The sequence below is a fragment of the Folsomia candida genome, unplaced genomic scaffold, assembly GCF_002217175.1.
Source record: "Folsomia candida strain VU population unplaced genomic scaffold, ASM221717v1 Fcan01_Sc002, whole genome shotgun sequence".
Lineage (NCBI taxonomy): Eukaryota > Metazoa > Arthropoda > Collembola > Entomobryomorpha > Isotomidae > Folsomia > Folsomia candida.
In genome coordinates, this window is record NW_019091194.1 from 1013269 (window position 1) to 1031837 (window position 18569).

The window sequence follows — 18569 nt, forward strand, 5'->3', positions numbered from 1 at the left end:
ATGACGAAAGGGTTCAGAAACTGGGAGACTTTTTTATCGAAACAGTCCTCGTCGAAGGGTGGGTCATGATTTGCTCCGAAGAGGTGGCCCAGCGAGTGGAAGGTGGCTCGGAACAGGTCGTACAGGGTCACCTTGCCCCCAGCGTGGTAGCCCGATATGATCGCGACATTGTGCGGTGAGCAGACTCCTCCTGCCAGATGTCAGATTGTTTATGTAGAGGTCATAAAGGTTATATGTAAATTTGTAGCATTGTTGTATTACGTAAACTTGTGACGGAGAGGACTTTCGGAATATCGTGATAAACAAAGGAAAGCGTGGCGCAGCATTTGTTATTTTTCCCTTTGGAAAATTTCTGGGGAAGTTGTGACTCCAAAAATGGAAGGGTCGTGGTCGGATTAATGGAGGCAATTTTAGTCGAATATTTTAACTTATGCCCTGCACCACCACTTCCACTAAGTTCGATAAGTGTCGTCTTCGTGGCGTCTCCACTACTAGCGTTTGTGAGGGGCAAATTGGGCAAATCTTGGACCAGGACTTGTCCCAAGATGAGGGCTATCGAGTCTGGAACCGTGTCCATGTTGATGTCAAGGGCTCGGAAAACCCAGCTCAGGAGTTCGACGAGCTGGATCGTCTCCGATATTCCGGCCGATAAGGAGCCAAACCCAAAGTGGACGGCGAAGTTGGGCTGGACCCAGAGACACAAGGTGCAAAACAGGGTTTCCTGTCTGATTAAGGAGTAGATAGTTATTTTATTTGTGGCGTTTTTTACGTCAATAACTTGATTACCGACGCATATCGAAAATATCAGAGTCGTCCATCGTCCCACCGGAACTGTAATCAACGTAGGAGACGATGTCGTGTGACGTGTCGTCAAAATCTGGCGCTGTCCCCGTCGTCGCACGTTTTGTCCTAAATTTGCTGCGATGATTTTGCTGTAGGACTGGAACGTTGTTCTTCATAATCATATTTCCTTTAATCGTGACCACTGGGGTCGACCGGTGGGGACGACTTTGCACGAAATTGTTACCACGTGGCCACAACAGAACGAGTAGAACGGTGAGAATTATGAGCTTACGAGTGAGAGTTGGAATTTTCGGGGAATGGAATTGTTGCATTGTTAGTGAAAGTTTGCATCATGTTGTTCTCCGAGTTTTGTAAGAGTGGGAAAAATGAGACGATGTGAAAAAGTGAAGGAGATGTAATGTGAACTTGGATAAGTGAAATGTAGACATTTCGTAAATCAACGTCCGTTTATATTTGTTGTATCTCTATGGGTAATTTTGTCGAAATTCGGTTGTCTACAAGCTTGATTTGCTGGACACAATTCAAAATTAATGAATGGAATATATAAAAGTTTGAATGATCACTTAGTAAATATACTACAAAAAGAGATATTTTTATTAAATAGTTTGGCCTATTTTTCCTACCTTTTTTCTTCTAATGAGTCCATAAAACGTACAATTTTTTGGGATATTAGAGAAATTATTTTATTTTAAATCTACATAATCCACTTCTGTGGAAAGTTGTTTAATGCAAAACTAATGAAAATATTTAGGTTGCATATGTATTAAAAAATAAATTCAAAAGTGTATTGATGTTGATTTCCAATTACTGATAAAAAAAATTTACATTGCAAAAAATTGTAAATTGTTTTTAATTTAGATTTTATTTAAATCAAAGTAAAATTTAAGGCAAATCTGGTCCTACGACTCCCTCAAAAGTCATGTTCACTTTAAGAATCTTGCCATCTTGGTCGAATTCCATCCTATCGACACAAACAACTCTTGCATTCGCATCCGTCTCGTTAAGTGGGCGTCGATGATACGCGATAAAGTATTCAGATTCATCTGGTAACTAAACGTGTTCAAAAAATTAAGATTAATTATAATTTGTTAATATTTTAAAGTTCTATTAAAAAAATAAGTAGCTTACACATATAACATTTTGTATATAAGAAATACCTGAAAAACTGAATGATGTCCAGCCCCCGTTGCAACATTAATGTCCTAAAATTTAAAATAAACACAATTCCGATGAAATTTTAGAAATTTGAAATACTTTTACCTGTTCTAAAATGACCCCCTGCTTAACAAATGGTCCCAGTGGGTTATTCCCCATTGCATAAGCGACCCTATAATCCGGCCCGCCCCACCCACCTTCACTCCACATAAAGTAATAATTTCCATTTCGGACGAGCATAAATGGGCCCTCGACATAACCCTCGGGAGTAATTTCCTTATAATACGTTCCATCAATGAATGGTAATAATCCCGTAAAATTCGAATTTAATCGAACCACGTTGCAATGACCCCACCCACCGTAATACAAATAATGCGCTGATGTAATAGGATCCTGAAATTTTATTAAAAAATAAAAATTGTCAAAAATTTCGATAACAAAATCAAAAAAATTTCATAGAGGCAATCAAAAAAGATTCCATAGAAACAATCACAAAATTTCCATAGAAACTAAAAAAAATTCCATAGAAACAATCAACAAAGTTCCATAGAAACAATTAAAAAATTTCCACAGAAACCCACCCTAAAAACGAAACCATCGATAGGTTGCGCCCCATTGATAATCTCGCCAATTAACGGCCGGCCCAAAAGATCGCTAAATGGCCCCACCGGTGAATCCCCCACTGCCACCCCAATCCCCCCAATTTCACCCTCGTGGACATCATTGGCAGAAAAGAAGAAGTAATATTTGTCCCCATTTTTAATCACGGAGGGCGCCCACATGGCCCTCGTTGCCCAAGAAACGTTCCCAATTGTCAAAATTTTTTCGTGTTTCGTCCACGTGACGAGATCAGAGGAGGTGAAGGCGTCAAAAAACGTTTGCTGGTCGTAGGGCGCCGAGTAAGTGGGATGAATGTGGTAGAGAGAGTTGAAAATTGAGGCTTCCGGGTCGGCGTAAAATGTGGAGGTTATCGGATTAATGGGGGTCGTGGAGAGGGGGAATAAAAATAAGGATAGGAATATATGAAAAGTTTCCATGGTTACTAAGGATAAGTTCTTGTCTCTATGGTGATGTGTGTGGGGTGTGTGTGTGAAAAATAAATTGTTGAGTGTGCTTATCTGTAATATATTTATGTTCAGATAAGGTGTGACATGTATTGATTAGGTTTAAAACATATGACCTTATCGATCACTGGAACGAGATTTTGCCGAGATACCGTAAAGACTATTTATAGCCGGGTCTTGAGCCCAACTTTGAAAAATTTAACAAGCTTGTCCCGAATTATGACATTCCTTTAATGTCCGTTTTTAGATGCTTCAAGTTATGCATAACCCAAAAATAATTTACCCGGGTCTCTAATTATACCCGGTTTGAAATTGTAGTCGGATTTGTGTCGTCTATAGACCCGTCTATAAATAGAGTCTTTACAGTATGCACTTTAAGACTAATTTGGTTAAGTAGTTGTTCGTTAGCGTGTCTCATGGACAAGCGGACTTTCGTAAATTATTTAAATATTTGAATTTTTCCTTGATTTTTAAAATAAATATTTTATTTGTAACATGCTAAAAATCAAGCAATCGTGTCATTAAAATTGATACTGCTATTCTAATAAAAATGCCAAGTTTCTCCTCGTGACAAAGATTAATGCATCTTCTCTCGGCCGAAGATGACACTGTTCCCTTACATTTATGCCCCGTGGCACAAATGCATTTACAATCGTCCTGCATTCCGCACACTTTGCGAGGTTTGATTTTACTGCGATAAGTACATAAGAAATCAAAATTAGCACTTTTAAAAATGATGCAAATATTTATTATTCCTACTTTTCACACGCCGCATCTCTCTCGCATCGCAATGCATCTAGAACCTTCATCCCAGTCACATTGGCCCCCTTGACTTGGCACGTGTCATAAAATCCGTGCTTCCCACTGCCAAATCCGGCCGGGCTGTCGTGATAAATATCGATTACGTCAAAAGTACACGGATTTCCGACCGCTTGCCCGCACGTTTTTCCTTCCGCAATTTGACTAAAGTTCCACGTGTACTGGAAAAATAATGATGATCGATAAGGACCAATCAACCTGTAGTTCGATATTGAACATGGGCAGTGGCCGCGAAAGCTGTGGGGACATTAACATTGCAGGATAGGGGAGGGAGGGGTTTATATAACACGGGGAAATGATGGGGACATCGAATAACCCTGGGGACATTGTCCCTCTCTCCGCGGCCACTGGACATGGGGTCAAATTACCACCGGGTAATTTACCAGTTGATTCTGTCGTCGTATGACGTACTCTCTCTTGACGCAGCGACACCTTCCCTTCCTGCCGTATTTGAGGGATAAAATATCTTTCATACCGTAGTTTTCCGTAGTATTTTTTGCGGAGGCGATGGTGATAGGGTCACCTTGGTCTTGTTGGTAGTTTGTAACGTTAGTCGGCTCGCCTGCGTGGGTTGGTTGCGTTGGGGTTCGTGAAGGATGAACTGGGAGAGAAAAGTGGCATTGTTATCTGGAAAAATTTTCGTATCTGGTTAAATTATGTATAAAAATTCACCGTCCGGAAGATGAGGTGTCAATTTACTCTCATCGTCGTCTTCCACACATTCCTCCATGTTGGGACTGGATAAGCACAAGTCGTCGAGCAGTTTAGGACTGAACAAGGCTTCTTCTAACGTTTTGGAAAGCTCGTCATCCAAAAAGTCATGGTCGAAGGGGCATTTTAACAAGTGGTCCCAAAGTTGCTGAATTTCTGTACAATTAAACTATTAAAATTAATTATCCAATTAAAATATTTTCTAGAATTAATTTTTTTATGTACTTTTTCTCTTGTACAACTCCAAGTTACACGGCTTGCCGAGCCTAGAGTGGAACCGAGCGGACCACGGTTTTCGGTCATAAATTGAGAGGTGCTGGTGCGCTTTTCGGCCAGTGTCGATTCGGCGACAACGCCCAATTATTGGCGACATGGCGTGGACGGGGGCACACATTGTCCTCTCGAGACCGTAGTGCGTCAGGGTTTGGTTGCAGTTTGATTCGCCGAGAGGAAGTGAAGGATTGCAGAATTCTGCTGGGTGGAACTCGTCCTTGATGGGATGCGTTCTCCAGTCCTAGAATACATATTAAAGGATGAAATTATGAAAATACGGATTTTTTAGAATTTTCTGTACGTCATAAATTTCCCAATTTTTTGGACAACACCCAAATCTCAGAAAGGTCAAGTCTGAACATTCGACTTGTTCATGGTCATCACAGGATCGGGATAGGACAAAGTTTTCAGGTGGTGGTGGTGGTGGAGTTGTTGGGGGTATAAATATGGTGACAATGATCGGCGGTGGGGGTCCTATTTCTTGATGGTCTTGCAAAGTTTGGCGAATCATCGAGAAGATGAATATTAAAGTGATGTATAAAAATTGTGGTGAAAGCATAGTAAGTCATTTGCATAAAATTCGTATTTCATAAAGAAATAGTTTACAAGTTGTAATTTGAAAATAAATATGTGTCTACATTAATTTTATTATTATGTTCTTTTGATTCTCCATAAAAACATAAGCAAAAGCAATGAAAAGTGCATGTGAATTACATTTTTTTGATGGACGGATAAATATACCCAAAAAAATTGCGTAGAAATTATAGAATAAAATTATACGACTTTAAGTGAGGAGCAGTCATATTTTATACCAAATATTTAAATATGGATATTAAATGATGGACTAATGTCCAAATACGTTTGACGTCAATATGCACTCCCGAGCTGAGGACGAGTCTAATAAAATCATAAATTCATTCTTTTCAAGCTACCGAACTGCATAATAGTTCTGCCATTACTTACAAGGACAATAGCGATGTAACTGTTATACAGACATGATAATTGAAAACCCGAATAACACGAGGAAAAAATTATGCATACTTTTACAAACTGCCCGATGTGGTGGAGTCATTAAGACACTGATGATAATGACAAATCGTCCCAATTCTACCAATAGTACGTGCGCATCGCTAATTTATTATGGACAAAGGTTACATATAGTGGAGGCACTAATGGAGCTACTAAATGGACACAATTTTCAAGCATATATGTAGAACTGGTATAAAATCCTACACACCATCCGACGGAGGAGCAGTGCTATGCAGAATTGTCAAGAATTTCTTTTTTACAGAAATTTGCTCGTTGCAAAATCACTCGTTTTTTAAACAAAAACCACATCAAGAAATCTCGTCGTCGAGTACTCATCCGTTTATGGAGTCTTCACGTTTCCTTGTATTGCAACAACCCAACAACTTTCTCCAGCATTTCATACCCAATAATAAGGGTCGAGAGCATTTAAAACCGCCCATAATATGGCAAACGTCAAGGCTAAGATAAACCAAATCATGGCGGCGTCCATTGGTGAGTTGATGAGTAGTTATCTATTTTCTTGATAATAATGATGTCATAATTAAATTCAGTGACTTTGGGCGTGTTCGGAATGGGGACGGTTCTCGGTTGGAGCTCTCCCGCACTTCCCAACATGACCGCGGAGGGGGCGGGGGGTCACTTTGTCAATGTATCGAAAGATGAGCAGGCTTGGATCGGGTCTTCTGCTACGGTATGTAAATAGCTATATTTACATAAGACTCATTTGCATATTGAAAAATTGTAAGAATTTTGACCCAATTTTACACAGTTGGGTGCATTCGTGGCGTGTCCCTTTGGTGGATTTGGTATTGACAAGTTTGGACGAAAACGGACCCTCCTCTTGGCCACGGTTCCCTTCGCGGCTGCTTGGATTTTAATTGGTTGTTCGAAAACCGTGTTTCTTATGTGCCTCGGTCGGTTTACGTCAGGTAAATAAATGCAAAAAACTACAGATAAAAAATTTGAGACATGTTTTCAGGAAATTTTATGTATTATTCTGACAGGTTTTTGTGCAAGCATTTTCACCCTAACGGCCCCCACCTACATTGGAGAATGTGCCGAACCACATATTCGTGGCATGTTGATGAACGCTTTTCAAGTCATGCTGGTCAGCGGGATATTGTTCGTGTATGTAAATTACCTGACACTAATTAAACATACTGACAAAATCTGGGCTAAAATGTGACCCCTCTTTGTATTCAGTTATCTCCTCGGTACAATTCTATCCTGGCAAGTACTATCCTTCATTTGCGCCACAATTCCAGCGTCCTTCCTCCTCCTGTCGCTTCTCATACCGGAAACGCCTCGTTATCTCTTGTCTCGCGGAGATATCGCGTCTGCCAAAAAGTCACTCCTCTGGTTTCGCGGAAGGTCAATTTCCACCCCAGATATTCAAGCAGAATTTGAATCCGTGCAAAATTCTGTGCACAATTCTGTGGCAAATAAAACCGCAAATTTCTCCGATCTGGTCAAACCCAACGTTTTAAAACCGCTCGCCATCAGTTTGTCTCTCATGTTACTGGAACAACTCAGTGCCTTCAATGTGGTCATATTTTACTGCGTCGACATCTTCACGGGGGCCGGGGTTCAGTTAGATTCTTACTGGTCGAGCAACATCGTGGCTGGAATTCAGGTGGTGGTGACGATATTTGCCACCCCGCTGGTCGACATGGCTGGGAGGAGGATTCTTCTCCTCATTTCGGAGGCATTCATGGGCCTGGCGTTTGTCGCGTTGGGAGCGTTTTTCTATTTAAAAGAGCACAACTATGGAGGGATTGATGCGTTAGGATGGCTTCCACTGGTCAGTGTGACCGTCTTTATTGTGGCGTTTGCTTTGGGAATTGGACCTCTAAGTTGGACAATTATGGGAGAAATTTTACACCCGGATGTGAGAGGTTAGTTGTCATTTGTACTTGATTTTTTTGAAAAAAGCAGGAAATTTTAATGATTTTTTGTGTATTTAGGTTTGTGTTCCGCGATAGCGGTGTCGGTCGTGTGGTTTTCTGCCTTCATTGTGACCCGTCTGTACCAAGTTCTCGTGGACGGGGTTGGGGTGGCGTGGGCATTCTGGATATTTTCACTCGTCTCGATTTCAGGCGTTTTTATTGTGTATTTCTTCGTTCCGGAGACGAAAGGGATGAGTTTGGATGAAATTCAAGCGTTGTATGGGGATAAGAAGGGACGCAAAAATACGAAGGAGGGAGAAAGTGATAATGTTGAGTAATGTTATCATGAGTCAAAAAATAGTTAATTTGTAGTAGCAAAAATAAAATTAAACTCGGAGAAAGTGGGAGAAAGTAAAATGATTTGATTACACAGTTCACAAAACCTGTTTATTTATTAGCACGATTTATTGATGATTTTGCATCGAAACTTTTTTTTAGTTTTTTTAAAGTTCTTATCGTTGGTTTAACAATCTTTTCACACCACGACGTTTCTGTTGACTATTAGAATTTCCACTTGGTCCCGGCTGAGGGGCAGACGATGTGCTTTCTCCAGGAGGACCACTACCATCTCGGGGACACTAAATACACATTTAACCAGCAATTAGTTTAATGACCAATTCACAAATTAAACAATATTATTACGTGATCCACAAAAGTAATCCTTTGATGCACAGGGTCCCTAAATTTGACCGACGGCATACAATAATCGTGATAAAGTTGAACATTCTTTTGATGCCAGCGACAATTTGCGGGCGGTTTTTTAGCCAGGATTGACGCAATCGTCTCCCTTATCGGACAGGAAGGCGGCATCACGCTGAAAATGGGCTTCTGACCCCGGACAGTGATCAGTCTCGGAGATTTGCACGGTTTAAGGGGAAAGCACGGCCCTTTGTTGACGGAACAGGGGTCCTCACAATCTGGGGGACGTTCAGGGATCTGTTTCTCGTCATAGTAAAACTGCCCGTCCGTGAAACCGGACTGTTTCGGACTGAGCGGTTGTGGGGGGTAGGTCCCCTCTTCGTAGTCGTTGTGGGGATGATGGCCCTTTTGACCCTTGGAGTCGGGGGAGAAGAAGGAGGACGAGTCATCCATGTCGTAGGGGGATGATTTGTAGTGGTGGTCATTCCTGGAGAAATTTGCAAAAATTTATTAAAATTCAGGAATTTTTGAACTTTTTTGCAATATTTTTCCACTTACGACATCCTCTCATATCCGACAAACTCTTCGACCGGCGTTTTAATAACTTTGACATCCTTGGACTGATCGGGATGCTCAATAATTTGCAACTTTGTCTGCGTCACTGTCCTATAAATTGGGACTAATCCGTGATTCACGTCCTCCCCTCCCAGACTGGATGGGAAGGGGTGTCCCGGTCCAGGGGGTTGTGGTGGGTGGTGGAAGAGCGACGAGTGGGAGCGGACCGCCCACGGTGATTCGGGCGGAGGTGTATGGATATATTCTGGATGTTGGTTAGAACCCCCACCTAACGCGACGACGTCGAGGTCAACGTGACCCCCGAGGTGCGTGTGCGTATGGAGTGGCTGCTGTTCCAGCGTGTTGACGACAAAGTGGGGATGAATATCTTGAAAACTTTGTGGTGGAGGGGGCACATCGCTGCTGTGGTGCGGGTCACTTTTTCGGGGGGAGGAATAATTTGCATAATCCATTCTGCCGGGAGGATGTTGCATCAGGATTGATTTTCTATGGTCGAAATTCGTCGTGCTGCCCCCGGTGCCGGTGTCGATCAAAGTTTTTCGTACGTTTTCCGTGCCGTATTGAAGATGGGGGTCCGTGGCGATGGAAACTTTCCGCGGGGGAGGAGGAGCGTATTGTTGCTCTTGACATGATGGTGGTGGGGGTGGTGGTGGAAGGAAAGGTTGAGGAAAAGGGTACCCTTGTTGTGGTGCGTAACTGGTCGATGGTCCATAAAAGTTGCATCCTCCTCCAGCACCCTGTGCAGCGAAGGGGCATGGAACTCGTGGTGGGAGGGGTGGTAGGACTCGGGGGATCACTCCGATCTGGGTGGATGCACAGTTTTGTTGCTGCTGATTTCCATGATACTGATTTGACGACCCTGCTGGTGGGCAGTAGGAATGTCGCGGTGGTGGTGGAGGGAGTGGTGGCTGATACGAAGGTATGATTTCCTGATAGGTTGGAATATTTTCCACAATTTCTACCCCAGAGTCAACTCGAATCGCTTGGGTGGTTCCTGGATCATTATTTGGGGACCTTACATTCTTCCCGGCATTATTGGTAACGACCGTGAGATAATTCGCCACGACGAAGTCACGTTGCGGAATTATTTTGAGCCCTTTACCCACTCGCACATGCTGCTTTCCTCCATCAATTTCCGGTTTCAAGGTGGTGGTCACGCTCCTACTCCGCGTGGGCGGAAGGTATCCTCCTCCCCCATATTTTGAGAGGAGTTCAGCCGGAAGACGCAACTCTGGCACGGAGACGACTCGAGTCACGAAATTGTTGTGACCCTTGTTGTGACCTTTACTGTGGTCATGTGGTTGCTGAGAATACGAGTCACGTGGATTCATGCCGGTATCGGAATCGCCAGAATTCCACTGTCGGGCGTGGACAATCTCGACAATTTCGGTGTTATGAGCCGAGCTGGGTCCTGAAGGGATGATGGCGCTGGTTCCCGGACGGATGATTGTTTGTGAGTGGGAGTGGTGCGGCGGAAAGACGGATTGACGCCCGGTTTGCGGGGTGGGGAAGTGCGGTGGGCGTGCGGGGGAAGGTGGTTTCTGGACGGATACTTCTGGCGCGTGGTGATCCGCGGTGGGGGTGAAGTTAATTGGGTGCACGATTGTCTTCCGTTTCGTCCCGGGAAGTTGGACGGATGGGGTGTGACGGACCACGGAGGGGATGAAACGGAGGGGAATTTCGTGCAGGGTAGCACGATTGGGATTTGGAGCATTGTGTTGATCAGCGTTTCCGTGAAGGGTAACGGAAACGGTGGGATGTTGCGGCTGCGAACTGGAGGACCCTGGAAAATAAATAATCTATTTAGTAAATACTACTTTCTCTGGAGACTAGCTTTCTGTAAGGTGGAGAGCTCAAGGTTGCAATCCCCCGGGGAGACATAACTTTATATTTCTACTAAAATTTCTACACAATTTCTGAAAAAAACATGCATATTTTTTCATCTACTAGTCTCCCCGGAAGACGGTTGAACTATCCCCTTTTTTATATCGTCTGCCTACCCTTTTTCTTTTTCGACTTATGCTTATCCTTAAAAGTTATGTCCTCCCCGGCAGGATTTACAAGTAGCGGTGGGGGTGCCGAGACCAACGGAAAGTACGCTTTATCAGGTTGCAACGCTACAAGCACAACGGAATGGGCACCCCCCGAGCTAGACCCACTACTAGACGAACTATTCTTCTTTGGTCTTTCATGTTTTTTCAATGTTGTCCTCTTCGTCCGTTTGGCGATGACCTCTTCTCCCGAGGAGGAGGAGGATGAACCTGAACCAGAACCGGAGCCAGGTCCTTTGGCGCCTGGACCACCGCCATGTTTCACCGTAATTTTTACAACTTGGTCAGAAGAACTTTTACCCGAGGAAGAAGATCCCGATCCAGAACCGGATGACGAGGACGAACTGGACGCGACTTTTGCATGGGGATGAGCGGGATGGTTGTGATCCCCAGCGGGATGACCATGTCCATGGTCTGCGTGGTGGTGGTGGTGTCGAACCACTCTAGTGCTGGAGGAGGAGGAAGATGACGATCCAGACCCGTAGGATGTTGAAGAGGGTGAGACTGCTTTGTGGTTGTCGTGCAGGTGGGTTTGGGACACGGCGACTTGGTGGCCATTCACGTTGACGGAGAGATGGGAGGGCGTGTGATGAGCGTGCGAAGGGGTTGGGTGCAGGTCGTGGCGAGAGTAGTTGTTATGCATGTCTTGACGGGAGGGAGTTTTCCCGTGTCCTGCAACGTGTAAGGATGACGGGGTGTGACCTGCGTGATGCCCGTGACCATGTAAATCTTGGCGGGACACATTGACGTGCAGGGCGGAAGGAGTGTGACCATGAGTGTCGTGGTGACCGTGTCCATTATGCAAATCTTGGCGGGACACATCAATATGCAGAGCGGAAGGAGTGTGACCTGCGTGATGATCATGGTGACCATGTCCATGCAAGTCTTGCCTCGAAACATCGATGTGCAGAGCGGAAGGAGTGTGACCATGAGTGTCGTGGTGGTGACCGTGTCCATTATGCAAATCTTGGCGAGAAACGTCGATATGCAAGGCTGACGGTGTGTGACCAGCGTGATGGTCATGATGCCCTTTTCCATGCAAATCTTGATGAGACACGTCGATGTGGAGAGCGGAAGGAGTGTGACCGTGATGATCATGATGCCCGTGTCCCACATCGACATGTAAAGTTGACGGGGTGTGATGGGAATGACCGTGAGTGTCGTGGTGACCATGTCCGTGTCCACCATGCAAATCCTGCGTGGAAACGTCGATATGCAAGGCTGACGGAGTATGGCCGGCGTGGTGGGAGTGGCCGTGGTCATGATGACTGTGGTCGTGTAGGTTTTGACTAGAAACCTGGATATGCACGGCAGAAGGGGTGTGATCAGCGTGATAAGAATGTCCGTGTCCCCCGTGAGGATCCAGATGCGTGTGTGAATGCCCGTGCCCATGCAAATCATGACGAGAATGGCCATGCCCGTGACCATGATGGCTCGGACTCTGTCGAAATAAATATATTGAACATCACATAATTTGCATAATAGAAATTCAGTAATTGGCCTTTGACCTCACCCTCAGTCTGCTATCGATACAGAACTTTGAAGAGATCTGTACACTAATTTTACATAAATTCTCACCTCCGTAACTTGAAACCCGGTCGTCGACGCGCCCGGAGACCCGGTCGTGATACTGATTGAAATCTCGGGAGCTTCATCATGGTGAGAGTGGTGACCGTGGTCATGATGGGAATGGTGCGAATGGTGAGAATGATGTGACTCAGCCGGATTTATGTCGATCTATACGCACCCCATGAAAATATAATGAAAAAGTTATCTCACATGACCTCTGACCTTACCCTAATCATGTCAGCGTCATGATTTTCCTCATGGCGACTAGCTTCCGGCGCACTTTTCGGGTAGTTACCACCTCCACCTCCACCTCCACTTCCACGTCCATCATTCCGATTACTAGCTCCTCCTCCTCTTCCTCCTCCTCCTGGTGGGGCAGAGTTCCTATTTCGACCACCTCCCTCTGTACGGTCAAAGGTCAAATCTTAACCCCAAATTCACTTCATTCTAATTGATTTTTCTCACCATCCCCATAAATAAATCCGGCCCCTCTCCCCTTCGCCGAGGGTGGCGTGGGCATCGGCAAGCCGCAATGTTCGTCGGGATGATACGGAGCTGGGGCGAACCGCTCGTGACACCGTTGACACAACGTGGGGAGTTTCCTCGCCTTCTGCGGCATGCAGCACGGCTTCTTCCTCCGCCAAACGATCTCCTCGTGGTCAAAGTCGTGCCCGTGGTCTTGCGGGACGCAGTACTGGGCTTGCAACGGGTCACGTGCCCCACCACCCATCCAACCCCCCGCGATTCTCGTGTTTCGTCCGGCTGGACCGCGCCCATCTTCCGTATCCGACACGGTTACCTGTTGGGCGACGACGGGGCGATGTTGTGGAGGTGGTGACCAGGGAGAAAGCGCGATATTCTTGTTGAGATCGGGGTCATGTCGGATTTTATTGGAGGCGGCGGCAGCATACGGGTCGTAGGAGGAGGCGGGGGCGCCACCGTGGTTTGTGACGCTGGGGGATAAGATAAGATAAGCTAAGAGTCTATTTTTGGGGGGTGGGGGGACGGGAGTTAGATTTCTTACCCGGTGTGAGAGTGACTCGAATGAGCGTAATTATCCTCGTGACGTTTATAATATCCGGGGTCATTATTTGCAGGGGTCATTCCAATGTGACTTCTAGATTGGTTGGCGAAGGGTTGTTGTTGCTGATGATGGTGTGAACTTGGGGCGTGATTGAGGTCATAGTGATGCGTGCTGGGGGCATGATTCGCCCCGCCAAAACCACCGCCGCCTCCATAATTTTGATTGGCCCCACCGCCTCCACTGTCTCGTCCATAATTGTGCGAACTAGGGACTCGATTGACCCCACCACCTCCATAATTGTGTGAACTTGGCGCATGATTGACCCCACCAGCACCACCACCGCCTCCATAATTGTGCGAACTCGGAACACGATTTGCCCCATAATTATGTTGACTTGGTACGTAACCAAGACCGCCATTTTGACCCTGATAATGTCCATGTCCTCCGGGAGCCTCATCGGTATCAATGTCGATATGAATTCCGCCCACGTCAGTCTCGAAATGGGAACGACTAGCGGTCGGAGGAAGAAATACGGTCGATGAGGGGACACGATGGCTCCCATGACTATCGAAATGGCTCGTACTCGGAACTGTCCCCGTGTCTCGCACCATCAGGTGAACATTTGACCTATCATGACCACCACCTCCACCTCCGCCAGGCGGGGCAGAATGGTTCATCGGCGTCACCGTCGCGGATGGGGTGGGATGTCGAGTAAAGTCTTGCTCATAATAGGGCGTCATTTGATTATTCGACTCGAACGAGTAGCGAGCTGACCCTTGACCTTGATGACCGTGGTCGTGACCCCTGTGGTGACTGCTGTCCGCACTATTTCGGTGATTATGGTGGTGGTGACCATGATCCGTGGAAGTGGACGTCGTTGTCGTAGTTGTGTACGGACTTGAGGTGTATTCTTCGCTTGAATTTCTAGATTAATAATTATGCATACATACATAATTAAATATAGTAGGCATATCTTAACGATAAGTGCTTATCAACACTTTACCGACGATAATCTTGCTGCTGACCACCATAAATGGTTTGAGATGCTTGATGATTTCCACTGTAGCGTTTTTCCATCATTCCACCAGCCGAACCGACAGCAGGATCTTCATCGTTTCCCCATGACACGCGTCTCGTTGAACCTGGATAACCTGGTAAAATCAAAACTGTCACCTTCCTGACCCAGGTTAGTGAAACGTCACGCTACACGAACCCATCGGTGGTGGGACCGGTTTTCCATCTCCGGCAGGATAATTGACCCCGTTGAAACGTTGACCTCCAGAACCTCGTAATCTTTGCTGTTGTTGTGGATCCGGGTAACAGCAGTCGTCATCCTCAACAATGCAACTATCGACATTAAGATTAATGGCTTTTCATCGATAAGATAACAGCTAGCTTCTAACCTGTCCGTCCCCCCATTACTGGCACCACTGCCGGCCCCTCTCCCCATCCCCTTGGGTAACTCGGACACGTAAAAGTTACAATTATTGTAGGACGCAGGTTTGTCCAGGAGTCCAGACTGGAAAGGAGGCGAGCCTTGGCCACCACCGCCATCTCCACCTCGTTGACCTCTCCCATAACCTTTCGGTATTCTGACCAGGGTCGTTCCAGCCCCACAACAGCCCGTCTGACCTTTCCCCCCACCCCCAGAGAAGGGATCAGCACAGCACGGTGGAGGTGGACAGGGCGGAGGGGGGCAGCAGTTCGGAGGCGGCATGCAGGGATAAGGGCAGTAGTAGGGTTGTGGTTGAGGGCAGCAGAAGACCTGATAATAAAATATGCAAATGAGACGGGTTATCTTTATCTTATAATGGGGACGCAAACCATGTTCTACTCGGATTATTTTTGGATTTAGTTTGAAAGAGCAACTCTTTTGGAACAACATTTAGTAGGGAATTTGCACAGATGCAAAAATTTCAGCAAGTTTTGGGCGCCGCAAGTTCGCAAAAACGCACAACTGCTGCCGCAAGGCCCAGATTCAAAACCGGGCGTTTTCACGAACTTAAACTTGCTGATTTTTCGCATCTGCGCAAGTCCTGCAATAAATAATGTTTCTAAAGAATCACTCTTTCAAACTAACATGGTCAAAAAATAATCTGGGTTGAACATGGTTTGCATTCCATGATTTTCTTTACCTGTGGGCTTAATTGAGGTGGATAACACATCGACTGCGGCGGGAATGGGGTGCACATTGGTGGCGACATCATTTGCGGTGGCATGATCGGAGGGCAACAAGGTCGTTGCTGGAGGAAACAGGTTCCTCCGCCAAGGCCGGCGGCCGGTGTGGCATTCATGACTTGTGCTGGGAGGCACTTTTCAGGATGGGAAGGAGGATTAGTTAGTATAAGGGCTTATCTTGGATAAGAAACTAGATAATTTGTGGACACGTACTCGCACGTGGTTCACGCGAGATGGTAGATTTTCAATGGTGAGAGGTGCCTGTTTCAATAGGTTCCGTATTCCACGGAATTCTTTAAATGGAGGATGCAAATTATTAGAATTTTTGTGGGTGTGGTTTCCGGTTTCTAAAATATAAGACGACTTACTATCCATTGGGAAAATCGGACCTCACGCTATTCCTCGATTGCATTCATAATTTTGCTAAATATGATTATAAATTTTGCGTCGTGAGTGAAGATTCATATTCAAAATTTTGATAATTTTTTATGTAAATAAGTAAGATGCAGTTGTTAATTTTTAGGTTGGCTTTATTAAGAAATATGCAAATTGCTCGAAAAATTGGCTCGAGTTGTTTTAAAAATTTTTATTGAAAATGTTACCAAGTGAGTGAAAGAACAAATTTTTCGAATATTTTGACACTTTAGTAACGACAAACTTTTGCTTATCGTTTGAAAAATGTATCACTGCATAATCAAATTTAAATTTAAATTAAATTAAAGTTTCATACAAATAATAAAATTTCGATTTTTTCATCAACTCCTAATATTTACCTAAATTTCACCATCATGTTAAGATCCTCCAAAAAAATGGCGTCCGTGTCAAAGCTGTAAGTACCACAACTTCAGAAACATTACAACATAAAAATATCCCCCTTTTTCCCCAGAGCACTCTCAGCATCTCTTGAAAAAGAGGAAAATTCGGTCAAAAAAGCCACCACGGATAACAAATCCTCCTTCTCCGCCGGAGGAGAGTTACCATATTACGAAACTGTTCCAGTATATACTCGAATCTCACTAAAAAATTATATATTTTGCACATTCAAAATTCACACCTTGCATAATTTTGTAGTCGAAAGCATACAAAATGGTTTTCGCCCTTCTCGACGTCGACGACTTGAAACTCGCTCGTTCCACGTGTCGAAAATGGCACCAGGAAATATTTCCCCTTTTGGAGGAGAAGACTTTCTTCTCGTTCGTGGGGCTGGACACGCCCACCAATTTGACAAAGGCGAGAGAACTCTCCACCTGGCTGAACGTCGTCCCCAAGGATTCCTTTCAGTGGAAGATGCTCAAGTATTTAACAAATGATAAGCACATATATGGTTATCGATAAGGTTTTCTCAACCCTGTATGTATCGAATCTTGTAGAGCGTTGTACCCCAAACCGGAAGAAGCTCTCCCCATCCCGGTCTTGATCCAGTGGTCCTCGCTTCGAATTACTGACGCTAATTATCTCGAGCTTCGTCAATGGGTGGCGAGAATCCATACGCCGAACGTGTCTTTTCTCCAGTTGCATAATGTTCGGCTTAATTGGGCGAAATATTTATTAATTTTTAGGTGAGGTTATCTTTTTTGGGGGTGAGAAACAAGTAATAAATCCTAATTCGATACCATATCACAGGGAACTTGAAGGCTTATCGAAAATTCATGACACCTCCACCTCCGTGGATTCCGGGATTTGGGAAGAATTTGAAAAGGGGTCCGTCTTCAATGAGAAGCTGACCTCGGCGACGGGTTATCAAGCCATGTACAGTCCGCATAGTGCAAATTATGCGGATCTTATCTATCACTCCATGAAGATTAAGGTAGAAAATGAAAAAAAGTTATGCAAAAAATTAGGCGGATAAATTTATCCGCCTAATTTTGATTCGCAATTTTCCTTAGGAAATCAAAATACGCCGATCTCGTTTAGAAGAGGTCATCCTTTTCATAAAAATCTTCCTCGGAATGGAATGCGCTGCTTTGGAGAGGCTCGAAATCTCTGCGGAAGATTGTTTAAAAGCATGTGCAAAAACGAAGAAGAAAAATGTGCGGTTACAAGAACCGAAAACTGTCCTTTTTGCCCATCTGGGGGCAATAATGAATCGGAATAGGGAAACTTTGACCAGTTTGCGGGTTTCATTTCGGTACCTAAAATAATTATTTTTTTTTGCAAAAATGTGTGCAAATTTAAATTCGCCATTTACTTTTACCAGACACTCCACCATCGCGGGATGGTTTGACCAATACACAAAAGAGAAGTACGAAGACGTCGATGGCGTCTTGTACAAACCGGACTTGCGTGATTTTATCCTCTTTATGAAACATCACCGCTGGCACGAGACAATTTCCTTGCATAAATTGGAAACTTTACGGCTGGAATTTGAGAACAAAAAGATTCCAACGGTTGAGGTGGGTCACGAAAGGTCAACAAAGGTCACCCTAAAAAATTGTCAATCTTTTATGCCTAGGAAATCGAATATTTGACCACGTTCATCTCCTCTCTCCGCAATCTCACGACTCTGTCCCTGTCCCATTTTCTGCTCACGTCGTACAACTCGTTGAGCATGCCGCTCCTCCTCAACCGAATCGAGTCCGGACTTGCCACACCCAGCACGACGACGACAAAAACTAAGCCGTTAGACGTCTCGGTTGGAATTTCACTTAGAAATTCGGACACTGAGGAACTCTCGCAGTCTTCAAAAGATCGCGACCAACTTCCCGGAAATCTAGAATTGTTTTATGGAAAT

General features: G+C 44.9%; 2 protein-coding genes across 2 annotated transcripts; one reads left to right on the forward strand and one right to left on the reverse strand.

Moving 5' to 3' along the window:
- Positions 1-1354: 1354 nt before the first annotated feature.
- On the reverse strand, positions 1355-3284 carry LOC110843704 (xylosidase/arabinosidase). Its single transcript, XM_022089727.2, has 4 exons — positions 2541-3284; positions 2065-2352; positions 1962-2006; positions 1355-1854 (listed from the first exon to the last, which is right to left on the reverse strand). Exons 1-4 carry the CDS (start codon positions 2994-2996, stop codon positions 1687-1689), a joined length of 957 nt encoding a protein of 318 aa, XP_021945419.1. The 5' UTR covers positions 2997-3284; the 3' UTR covers positions 1355-1686.
- Positions 3285-6053: 2769 nt separating this feature from the next.
- LOC110845332 (facilitated trehalose transporter Tret1-2 homolog) lies at positions 6054-8177 on the forward strand. The gene is made up of 6 exons (XM_022091733.2): positions 6054-6347; positions 6407-6546; positions 6625-6784; positions 6860-6983; positions 7059-7750; positions 7820-8177. The coding sequence occupies exons 1-6, from the start codon at positions 6299-6301 to the stop codon at positions 8077-8079; spliced, it is 1425 nt and encodes a 474-aa protein (XP_021947425.1). The 5' UTR covers positions 6054-6298; the 3' UTR covers positions 8080-8177.
- Positions 8178-18569: the final 10392 nt, after the last annotated feature.

Coding starts and splice junctions, on each gene's coding strand:
- LOC110843704 (XM_022089727.2), bottom strand. CDS start 2,996: ATGGAAACTTTTCATATATTCCTATCCTTATTTTTATTCCCCCTCTCC. Junction 2,353..2,540: donor TCGATGGTTTCGTTTTTAGG/GTGGGTTTCTGT, acceptor ATAAAATTTCAG/GATCCTATTACATCAGCGCA. Junction 2,007..2,064: donor AGGGGGTCATTTTAGAACAG/GTAAAAGTATTT, acceptor TTTAAATTTTAG/GACATTAATGTTGCAACGGG.
- LOC110845332 (XM_022091733.2), top strand. CDS start 6,299: ATGGCAAACGTCAAGGCTAAGATAAACCAAATCATGGCGGCGTCCATT. Junction 6,348..6,406: donor AATCATGGCGGCGTCCATTG/GTGAGTTGATGA, acceptor AATTAAATTCAG/TGACTTTGGGCGTGTTCGGA. Junction 6,984..7,058: donor GTCAGCGGGATATTGTTCGT/GTATGTAAATTA, acceptor CTTTGTATTCAG/TTATCTCCTCGGTACAATTC.